At 36.4% G+C, this 10,457-nt stretch overlaps 3 protein-coding genes across 4 annotated transcripts in view; 2 read left to right on the top strand and 1 right to left on the bottom strand.

Annotated features, from left to right (window-relative positions):
- LOC109092123 (CTP synthase 1-like) overlaps positions 1-3,546 on the top strand; it is a 6,236-nt gene extending 2,690 nt beyond the window's left edge. The window contains exons 5-17 of the mRNA XM_042741386.1: positions 135-251; positions 351-434; positions 546-778; positions 883-1,015; positions 1,313-1,401; positions 2,143-2,237; positions 2,344-2,406; positions 2,505-2,548; positions 2,636-2,732; positions 2,836-2,891; positions 2,973-3,069; positions 3,149-3,293; positions 3,387-3,546. Coding sequence (XP_042597320.1) covers positions 135-251; positions 351-434; positions 546-778; positions 883-1,015; positions 1,313-1,401; positions 2,143-2,237; positions 2,344-2,406; positions 2,505-2,548; positions 2,636-2,732; positions 2,836-2,891; positions 2,973-3,069; positions 3,149-3,293; positions 3,387-3,465 — 1,332 coding nt within the window. The 3' untranslated portion in view covers positions 3,466-3,546. The remainder of the gene's footprint in view (positions 1-134; positions 252-350; positions 435-545; positions 779-882; positions 1,016-1,312; positions 1,402-2,142; positions 2,238-2,343; positions 2,407-2,504; positions 2,549-2,635; positions 2,733-2,835; positions 2,892-2,972; positions 3,070-3,148; positions 3,294-3,386) is intronic.
- Positions 3,547-4,041: 495 nt separating this feature from the next.
- taf12 (TAF12 RNA polymerase II, TATA box binding protein (TBP)-associated factor) lies at positions 4,042-7,343 on the top strand. 2 transcript variants are annotated; one of them, XM_019105834.2, is made up of 6 exons: positions 4,042-4,202; positions 4,631-4,860; positions 4,947-5,024; positions 6,058-6,172; positions 6,349-6,437; positions 6,523-7,343. In XM_019105834.2, the coding sequence occupies exons 2-6, from the start codon at positions 4,693-4,695 to the stop codon at positions 6,556-6,558; spliced, it is 486 nt and encodes a 161-aa protein (XP_018961379.1). In that variant the 5' UTR covers positions 4,042-4,202; positions 4,631-4,692; the 3' UTR covers positions 6,559-7,343. The 2 variants fall into 2 exon arrangements, with proteins under 2 accessions (XP_018961379.1, XP_018961380.1); XM_019105835.2 differs by having other exon boundaries at positions 4,050-4,202; positions 4,751-4,860.
- A 543-nt stretch (positions 7,344-7,886) lies between these two features.
- LOC109084924 (ras-related protein Rab-39B-like) lies at positions 7,887-10,145 on the bottom strand. The gene is made up of 2 exons (XM_019099569.2): positions 9,704-10,145; positions 7,887-8,405 (listed from the first exon to the last, which is right to left on the bottom strand). Exons 1-2 carry the CDS (start codon positions 9,919-9,921, stop codon positions 7,964-7,966), a joined length of 660 nt encoding a protein of 219 aa, XP_018955114.1. The 5' UTR covers positions 9,922-10,145; the 3' UTR covers positions 7,887-7,963.
- Between the last annotated feature and the right edge of the window lie 312 nt (positions 10,146-10,457).

Below are 10,457 nucleotides of genomic sequence, written 5' to 3'. Positions count from 1 at the left end.
TTCCACCACTGTCATGAGTTAAAGTAAGAAAAAATTATAATTAAATTTTAATATAGATTTGAATAAAGATTTTAACATAAATAAATGAAAATATCATTAGAATAAAATTAATTTACAATTTTTTCCCCACACAGCTTGGAGGTACAGTCGGAGATATTGAGAGTATGCCTTTCATTGAAGCTTTTAGACAGTTTCAGTTTAAAGTGAAACGGGAGAATTTTTGTAACATCCATGTCAGTCTTGTACCTCAGGTAAGAGCTTGTTTTTTTTTTTTTTTTTTTTTTTTTTACTAATAGTTATATTTAAACATTTGTAGTTGAAAAGTGCTTTAAAAGCGGATGTATTTTTAGCCCAATTCAACAGGAGAACAGAAGACCAAACCCACACAGAACAGTGTTCGGGAGCTTCGTGGACTTGGCCTGTCACCTGATCTTGTCAGTCTTTATTCTCTATTATATGCTATAAGGAGCCAATGCAAGTAAAGTCACTTCAATTGTTAGATTGTTTTTGGTGTGTTTCTGGGAATGCATCGTTTTTGTTTGCAGATTGTTTGTCGTTGCTCCACTCCATTGGAAACTGCCGTGAAAGAGAAGATCTCCATGTTTTGCCATGTAGAACCTGAACAGGTGATCTGCATACAAGACGTGTCCTCCATCTACAGAGTACCTCTACTCTTGGAGGATCAGGGCATGCTTGAGTTCTTCTGCCGCAGGCTGGACTTGTCCATTGAGATGAGACCTCGCAAAATGCTCACAAAATGGAAGGAGATGTCAGACCGGTTTGTACTATTTGGATTTGCCTAAACGTCTCAAAAATGTTTATTCTTCCCAAAAATTCCAAGTTTGATACAGTTGTTTTAAGCAGCCTGTCCTTGTTTCATAGATCTGACCGACTCCTGGAGCAAACCTCCATTGCTTTAGTAGGCAAGTACACCAAGCTTTCAGATTCGTATGCCTCTGTTATTAAAGCACTGGAGCACTCTGCCCTCGCCATCAACTATAAGCTAGAAGTCAAGGTAAGAAATGCCAGAGGAACTAGAAGCAATTTCCTGTGCTTCTATGATGAAGTTGATAATTTTGCCCCGTCTGAGAGTGCCTTTTGAATTCAAATTGTAGTTCTTGCATACTTCACAATATTAGTTTTTTTTTTTTTTTTTTTTTTTTACTGTATTTTTGATCAAAAATATGCAACCTGGTGACCTTAAGAGACTTCTTTCAAAAACGTTAAAAAATCGAACCTACCCCAAATTGTTAAACTGTAATGTTTTTTCAAGTGTGTAAGTGTGATAGTATAAAATGGTACTTAATTTCAGTACATCGATTCGGCAGACCTAGAGCCAGCAGCGTTGCAGGAGGAGCCGGTGAAGTACCATGAGGCCTGGCAGAAGCTCTGCAGTGCTGAGTGAGTGTACTCTCAAAAACACTAGAAATTAACATAAACTCTGTTTTGTCCATCAACAGAGAACATTTAAATTATAAATTTTAATCTGCTGGTGTCATATAAACTCTGTGGGCTCTTGGATAATGTTAACCAATATCAAGATAGCTATTTAGGCTTTGTATTAGCAAACTTCAGTTTGTTCTGGCTTTATTCTAGCATATAATGGCCTACTTTTTCAGTGTAAACAGTACTCAATGGTTAAAATCAGGACCTGTTTTTTTTTTTTCATGACAAAAACTGCATTGTGGTTTCCTAAAAATAACCATACATTATGGATGTAAAATAGTTTACGAACTATCATTGACTTTGAATTAGTGTTGTCAAATGATTAATTGCGATTAATCGCATCCAAAATAAAAGTTTTTGTTTACATAATATATGTGTGTGTGCTGTGTATATTTATTATGTATATATAATTACACACACATGCATGTATATATTTAAAAAAGTTACATTTATATATTAAATATATTTATATATAATAAAATGATATTAATGTAAATATATACATGTAAATATTTTCAAAATATATAATGTATGTGTGTGTATTTATATATACATAATAAATATACACGGCACACACATATATTATGTAAACAAAAACTTTTATTTTGAATGTGATTAATCACGATTAATCGTTTGACAGCACTACTTTGAATATTTATTCATCGAATGTTCATTGAATGTTTGCTTGACTGTTAGTGGGGTACTTGTTCCTGGAGGCTTTGGTGTGCGAGGCACTGAAGGAAAAATCCAAGCTATTAACTGGGCGAGGAGACAGAAAAAGCCATTTTTAGGTAACACAAAACGAGCAGTGCAATGTTAGTGGCAAAATATGATGTAAACACTAGTTACTTCGACAGCATGCCTGTGGTTTCCTCATTCCTCAATCTCATTTGGCAGGTGTTTGTTTGGGCATGCAGTTGGCAGTGTGTGAATTTGCTCGTAATGTACTTGGCTGGGAAGGTAAGAACACCCATACAAGATTTTATGATATGTCTTTTAAATCAAACTTTGCACATGCTTTTAAAGTGTTTTTATCTTAACTGCTTTCTTCTTGACAGATGCCAATTCTACAGAATTTGACCCTGAAACAAAACATCCAGTGGTAAGTAATGGTTTGGTAAAACAAATGAGCAAATCTGAATAATGGTTCTTTTTCTTTTGGTGTGATGAGACCTTTTTCTGTTCTCAGGTGATTGAAATGCCCGAGCACAATCCGGGGCAGATGGGAGGTACAATGCGGTTGGGAAAAAGGCGCACCTTATTTAAAAACACCTCCAGCTTTCTTCGTAAGTTGTGATCTTTTGTGAAAGTCACTCATCACGAAATTCAAAACTGATACTGTATTTAAAGGTTTTAAATTTGCATAATATTTTAATTGTTTTGTTGTAGGAAAGCTGTATGGAGATGCTGAATATGTGGACGAAAGGCATCGACATCGCTTTGAGGTACGGTTAATATTTACGAAACGACTTTTCAAATGATTTCTTTCTGTTTGTTTAATTAGCTTCTTTTGTGTCTTTTTTTAGGTGAATCCAGAATTGAAGCAGCACTTCGAGGATAGAGGTTTTCGATTTGTGGGTCAGGATCTGGAGGGGGAGCGAATGGAGATCATTGAACTTGATGGTCAGTGAATCTCCAGTATCTGAACCTGTGTGGAGCGGTAGTCAGTATTCACTTCAGCTTGTTTCTTCTGTCACGGCAGATCACCCTTATTTTGTCGGAGTGCAGTATCACCCAGAATTCACTTCTCGCCCCATCAAACCCTCTCCTCCTTATTTTGGCCTACTACTGGCAGCATCTGGGAAACTACAGAACTACTTACAAAAAGGATGCCGGCTCTCACCTCGGTAATTTGCCTAATTAACTCTCTTAGATGAGCTTAACTATTGAAAATTGCTATAAGCAGTATGACTTACCTTGCTTTTTTTTTTCTCTGTCAGGGACACATACAGTGACCGAAGTGGCAGTAGTTCACCGGACTCCGAGATATCTGAAATCAAATTCCCATCACTTTCTTAAAGTGGCAATACACATATAATCATGAAATCAAAACTTTCATGACATGAATTTGTTGTTTGAATAAATGAATAAAAAAGTTAATGTGTGCTTTTTAAGCAAAATATGGTGTATGCATACTGTTCTGTCAACAGTGATATACTTAAAAGATAAAATAATATAAGGCAAGATGAGAAGTAGCATTACACAGGTTTAAAAGTATATTCATGCATTAAAAATTATCAAAAAATCACTTAAAAGTGTCAACATGAGTTTAGTGTGATAATATAGCTTACTGATCATGTCTGTGCAAACATTTTTCAGCTCCTGGTTTTTTTTTTTTTTTTTTTTGGAAAAAGACTAGATTTACACACCCCTTAAACAGTAATCCCACATATAGATAGCATTTAGACAGTTTACAGCTAAAAAAAAAAAAATACCATTGTAAACACATTACTGTACATCCAAATTATGTTTGCTTTTTTCCAAACTGAGATAAGAATGAAAAGTATTGTCCCCATATAACGTAACATATTAAGCTCAAAACATTCCTTTATTATAAAACGCTAATTTAAAATAGACGTCCGGGCTTTCATTTTGTAAAACCCATTTTCTGAGATCTCGCGATAATTCAGCAGAGCTCCGTTCGCCAGAAGAGGCGCCTGCAGAAGGAATAACAACATCAACTTAAATTGGGTTTTGAATATTTCCAGCTCATAAACGTCGAAGATGGGTAGATAATACAGAATTGTTTGGATCAGGTACTACACTTATTCACCATCTAACAGGATTATATAACACAAAAGGAAAGCATCACGAGATGTGGACTGGCACAAATGTTTACTTGCTAGCTGCTAATATGCTAAGCTGAAGTTGATTTGTTGAAGGATTATAGCAACCACGAAAACATGATTTATATGTTCATTTGCATTATTAAAATTATTAATGTCAGTATAACATCCGCATTTGCCTAAGTAGTTCAAGTTGATAATCTCAGAAAACATCAGCGAAGCTAAAAAGCTAACGCCGTTAGCTTGTAGAGCAGATGACAGTTCTGTGATGTTTTCCTAGTGAGCTCTGTGCATGAGTGACTCTAGAAGTTATTCGTTTTTTGGGCTACTTAAAAACAATGTATTTAAGCTCAAGTATTTAATATTTCTTGATACCTTTTTATTTATTTTTTTTGCAGCTGAACAGACCGCACTCTGGCTTTTAAGAGGCTCCTGACAGATATCTCTTGACTAGCATAGTATGACCCAGTACACACCACAGACTAGTCGCTCTAACTTCTTAACTGTTGTGAAAGCAGAAGCTTCAACACCACCCATCTCCACCAACATGGCCAACAGCACCGTCGCCCCCGGGAAAGTTCCAGGCACCCCTGGACCTGCAGGAAGACTGAGCCCTGAAGGCACTCAGGTGAGACCCAAAGCAGTACAAATGTTTTAGACTTTGCCTCTATTTGTATTCCACATAACATTTATGATCTAATATCCTCCGAACAGGTGCTTAGTAAGAAGAAACTGCAGGATCTTGTGAGAGAAATTGACCCTAATGAGCAACTCGATGAAGATGTGGAGGAGGTAGGTATTACTGTTGTTGTTAGTGACGCACACAAGTATGTATTTTCATAAATGACAAGTCTGTCTGTGTGCTGCCTAAACAACTACTCCGCCTTAATGAAGGAATTTATAGTAATAGTTGTATTTTAAAACAAGAAACATCCCCTTACATCCACATTAAAATGTGAAGAATATGTGTAAATTATATGTGAAAAAAAAATTAGTCAGTTGATTATTGATATTGTTCCCGAGGTATTCATTTTTGTCAGCTCAGTGCTTATAAGATTATTTTATATTATTATTATTATTATTTTATTCAGCAAGGATGCATTAATTTGGTCAAAAATAACAGTAAAGTCATTTTGACAAGACTGTGGGTTGCCTGAATGACTTCTCAATCTTTAAGAAGTGAATTATAATTATAATAATAATAAAAAAAACAGTATTTCAAAATAAGAAGCATCCCTTTACATCCACTGCTAAAATAAAAGTGTGAAAATAAATAAATAAATAAACTAGTCAGTTTATTTATTTATATGGTTCCCTAGTTCCATATAAGTCTATTCTGAATATTAAAATTCAAACATTATTTCATATATTTATAATTTTAATACTTTTATTCAGCAGGGATGAATTAGGTTAGAAAGTAACAGTAAAGACATTTATAATGTCAAAAAAATCCTGTTTCCAATAAATACCGTTCTTTTGAACCTTCTGTATCATGGTTACCACAAAAATAGCAAGCTAAACAAATGTTTATAACATTGATAATGAATAATTCTTGTGCAGAAATCAGCATATTAAAAAGATTTCTAAACCTTTGTCATCACAGGAATAAATTGGCTTATAAAATTTATTTAAAAACAAAAAAAAAAAAAGTTTTTTTTTAAATTTTAATAATATTTCACAATATGATAATTTTTACACTATCAAATAAATGCAGCCTTGGGTGAGTAAAAGAGATTTCTTCCAAAAATAGTCAAAATCTTACCAACCCCAAGTAGTGTCCCTATGCTGTTGTCTGTTGATCTGAGTCATTTCCCTTTCCCTTCAGATGCTCTTGCAGATTGCCGATGACTTCATTGAGAGTGTGGTGACGGCGGCGTGCCAACTTGCGCGACACAGGAAGTCAAACACCCTTGAAGTGAAAGATGTCCAGCTACACCTGGGTGAGGTTCTTGCATAGACAGTTCCCAGTGGTTTGAGTGCCTTTTTTATGAATTTAAATAAATACACACATTGTTTATGCTTCTTACATTGAACTTTTTTTTTTACATTTTGTTTTATTACCATTCTAAAGAATAATACAAGGTAATATAGTCCCTAATCCAATATTGCATCACAGAACGACAGTGGAACATGTGGATTCCTGGTTTTGGTTCAGATGAGATCCGACCGTATAAGAAGGCTTGCACCACAGAAGCTCACAAACAGGTCAGCTATCGTTTTTATGCACTTGAACTGAAATTATGAAAAACACATGACTTGCACACCTAAATATCTTTTTCTGTTCTTTCAGAGAATGGCATTGATCCGCAAAACAACCAAAAAGTAGCAAGATCGGAAGCACCAATAAACATTCTTTTTCTGCAAGTTTTGGAAGTGGAGGGATTGAACCTATATATGTTATGTTAATCAGAGAGGCAGAATGCGTTGTACTATTCACAGTACAGTTCTGTTGACTTTTCGCATTCAAAAGGTGCATAGGAAGTGACGTAAATTGTCTGTACGGTTCACTTTGTGTTAAAACAGTTTATTTTGGCACTTTGGTCTCTGACTTGGTGCTATACTGGGGTTTATTATATTATAGAATCTCACGGATTTCTGTGAAAAACATCAGTTTATTGTTTCTCCCACAAACCGAGTTTTCATATTTTGTGTATAGCTGACCCTTCATGTGGTCACACGACATTTGCTCAGCTGGCATTAATAGCTATGCACAATTACAATCACCATGTATCTGATTTGTTCATAGTGTTTGGTGTTATAGAATTCATCACTTAAGTAATATTTAGTACTATATATTAGACATCTTTAGTGTGTGATTTTCTAAAGGTAAACAGTCATTTTTACCAGAGAAATAAATACCACTTCCCCATTTAATTCATTGCATTGGAAGTATTGACATAATGCAGAATGGTTAATTGGTTATATGTGTGATGTATGGGAAATGGTGCATAAACCCTTTCTGCTGTGGGTTTGTGGGCAGATTTGAACATTTCCGTGAAGTTAAACTGAGTATAAACTGTTTGTTTTTTTGCCATGTATCACAGTGTTTTACAGTCTTTTGTTTTTCATGAATAAAAAACAACTAATTGTGATTTATTCACACTGAACTCACTCAGATTTTGTTGGACATAATTTCAGAAATTAACAACTAACATAAACTGTTTCAGCAATGCATCTATGTATATATATATATATATATATATATATATATATATTAGTGAATAGTTTAACTCTTAAATACCTCTAGAATGTCTGTATCAGCAAAAAAACATCCATGTTTATGGAAATACGTGGCCTTAATAATATGACATAATATGATGAATAGCAGTTAAAATCTTTAACTGATGCAGCAACACTATTGCCACACTAATAAACCTTTATCCAATGTTGTTCCCAGAAATACGAACAAGCATTGGAAATTAAATGTACATATGCATGTATATTACGTTAATCATGAGTTTCAGTGTGGTTCGCAAATGCTGATACCTTGCAGATAAGCAAAAATTATAATACACTAGTCAACATTTAAAGCGGATCAAAACCTTTCATCAAAGTTGTCCTAAAACCTAAAAGTGTTCTTGTCTTAGGACAACTTTGATGAACTTTTTTGAACCACTTCAAATGTTGACTGCTGTATATACCTATAATCTGAAAGACATTTACATTTGCTTTAATGTGTATTTGGCAATGTCAGACATCCATCCTATTTGAAGATCTACACATATCGTAAGTTAACAAGAACAGCTCTTATTTTTCTCAGCAGCTTCATTGTTTTGTATCTTCTGGAGTGTTTGGTCTGTAGGTGCTGAGCTCTTGACTCCATCCCACCCGTCACGCAACTGGATCTCTCCGCTTTTTATGCCCTGATAAACCCTCCGGGTCAAGAGTTCAAAGGCCTCTTTCACATTGTGACCTGTTTTTGATGAGGCCTCGATGTACACTGCTCCCAATTGGCTTGCGAGCTTTTCTGCCTCAGTACGGTTCACGGCTCGCTCTCCAGCTTTGACCCTGTCACTTTTGTGTCCCACCAGCACAAAGAGCACAGTGAAGGGTTGCACACGTTCACACACCTCTGCATACCACTGCTGCACGTTTTCGAAAGATTTGCGGTTGCCCAGATCGAACACCAGAAGACCTCCGACTGAGTTACGGTAGTAGGAGCGAGTCACAGACCTGCGAATGTACCATAGTTTAGGGTTATTTTTTGTTCCAGACCTCTGCACTATAATAATCAATAATCTGTTTATACATTGCATTTATTCTGACTCCATTGTAGTACATAATGGCTTCTTTTTACCAACCAATCAATTCTCAATGGATAAAATCCAAATAAACAATGTTCTTTCTCACTGGATAATCTGTATCTTTCTGAAATCCTTTAAAAGGAAAGTCAGTTAACACAGCCATATTTGCAACGCCTCCGGGGAGCTATTTCAGGCATGCAAAACCAACTCTTATTTCCTTGAATGAGGAAATACTGAAATTGGAAAAGCAGCTCTTCAAACTCACATTTAAATAACAAAATCAGCAGTAACTGTTGCATAAATGTTATTTCTTATCATCAATTTTCCTATCCTCCCCCACTGATGCAATTGACTATTTTATTCAGAAGCCAGGATTTGTTCCACCTTATTGTGCATTGCAATTTCTTCCATTCGTAAACTCTCTTTTGCAACCTGTTTTTTCAAGAGTGTAGTAATACGAGAAAACCACTGTTTTAGCAGTTAAACATGCCTTGATAACTTAAAGCAATGTTTATTATCAAATAAATAATGTATTTTATTTGCCCCCTTCACCTTGTCACAAGGCTTGACGTTGACACCCATGAGACTTTGGAATGACATGAGGTAGAGTAAACGATGACAATTTTCTTTTTTGGGTGATCTGCCTGTTTGTAGTCATCTATGCATATCAGAAAACAGGCCCAACTCCAGCTCTAAGTTAAATGGGCCATAGTTCTCTCCGGGCGGGCTGAAGAGTCGGCGTGGTTGCCAGGGTGGGCCAATTAAGTGGGCCAAGCCCAACCCCCAACCCCCATGTGGAGCCCGGCCTGGCAGTGAATCAATTTTTAGTGTAGACTGACAAAATACTTCCTGGAAGTATCATGAGAATTCTTGTTGCTGTGATGAGTAATATGTTTCACAATCCTTTTTACAGAAGCGAGGCAACTTCTTTAAACTGTTTTTAGAAACTGACTCTTATGACTAAATGTACAGAAGTTACTGTGAGGGGAAAAATAGTCATGTGTGAATTATTCAGCTTAAACAGTGGTGTCCAAAACTTCTTGCAGAGTTTAGTTTCAACCACAGATAAACACACATGAACCTGCTAATCAAGGTCTTCAGGATTACTAGAAACGGACAGGTGTGTTTGGGCAAGTTTGAGCTAAACTCTGCAGGTCGTTGGCACCCCTGACCTTAAGTGTACGATCTGGAGAATAGTTTGTTCAATTCATGGTAGAACTTACTTACCTAAACCTCTCCTGACCAGCTGTGTCCCAGAACTGCAGTTTGACCCTCACCCCAGGTTCCACCTCTAGGAAGTGTACAAAGAAGTCCACTCCGACTGTTTGGTTGATGCACTCCAGAAACAGATCCTCAGTGTAGCGCTTCAACATGGATGATTTGCCCACCGTGGAGTCTCCTAGCATGATGATTCGAAACTGGTACTGCCACAAAGTGAGATCCATGACTTGAGCCAAATGAAAGCAGCGAATGAAAAGGCTAGGGTTGTCACTCCACCAGGATCCTCAGAGAACCTCTTATCTGTGAGGTCTTGAAGTTCTCAATGTAAACATAGGTAAAAAATAAACCCATAGTTCCTCAGCTTCTCGTGTTTTCCTGCATAGAGCAGAGTCTGTTTGATCGTTGTAGGGGTGGGAGCTTCTGTCTAACTCATCTGTTTCTTTAATCTTTGCCTGTTCATACTTGTTATTGGGCGGGGTTTATGTGAGAGGCGGAGTTTATAAATACCAGCAGAAAGTTGGGAATTTCTTATTGACCAGAGGGAATGAGCATGCAGTATCATATCAGAACAAGCCCAGCATTTCCTGTTGAGGCCAGCTCACGGCATGCATCACATAAAAGCACATTTAATGAAGAAAAACATTTCAGCTAGGCCTTTCTTAATAGGCCAACCATGAAAATGCTTCCACCCAGGTCATAACCTCTGAAGATGATGGCTGGAAGACTTCCAATGTCATGATGAAATCAAGCCCACTATATT

The sequence above is a fragment of the Cyprinus carpio genome, chromosome B16, assembly GCF_018340385.1.
Source record: "Cyprinus carpio isolate SPL01 chromosome B16, ASM1834038v1, whole genome shotgun sequence".
Taxonomy (NCBI): domain Eukaryota; kingdom Metazoa; phylum Chordata; class Actinopteri; order Cypriniformes; family Cyprinidae; genus Cyprinus; species Cyprinus carpio.
Note: the sequence above shows the minus strand (reverse complement) of the source record. Positions and strands in the feature narration are given on the sequence as shown.

What these genes read in the sequence shown, in the direction of transcription:
- taf12 (XM_019105834.2), top strand. Translation starts at nt 4,693, where the DNA reads ATGACCCAGTACACACCACAGACTAGTCGCTCTAACTTCTTAACTGTT. An exon ending in TGAGCCCTGAAGGCACTCAG is followed by an intron (nt 4,861 to 4,946) that starts GTGAGACCCAAA and finishes TCCTCCGAACAG; the next exon opens with GTGCTTAGTAAGAAGAAACT. An exon ending in AGATGTCCAGCTACACCTGG is followed by an intron (nt 6,173 to 6,348) that starts GTGAGGTTCTTG and finishes ATTGCATCACAG; the next exon opens with AACGACAGTGGAACATGTGG.
- LOC109084924 (XM_019099569.2), bottom strand. Translation starts at nt 9,921, where the DNA reads ATGGATCTCACTTTGTGGCAGTACCAGTTTCGAATCATCATGCTAGGA. An exon ending in GCTGGTCAGGAGAGGTTTAG is followed by an intron (nt 8,406 to 9,703) that starts GTAAGTAAGTTC and finishes GTACATTCGCAG; the next exon opens with GTCTGTGACTCGCTCCTACT.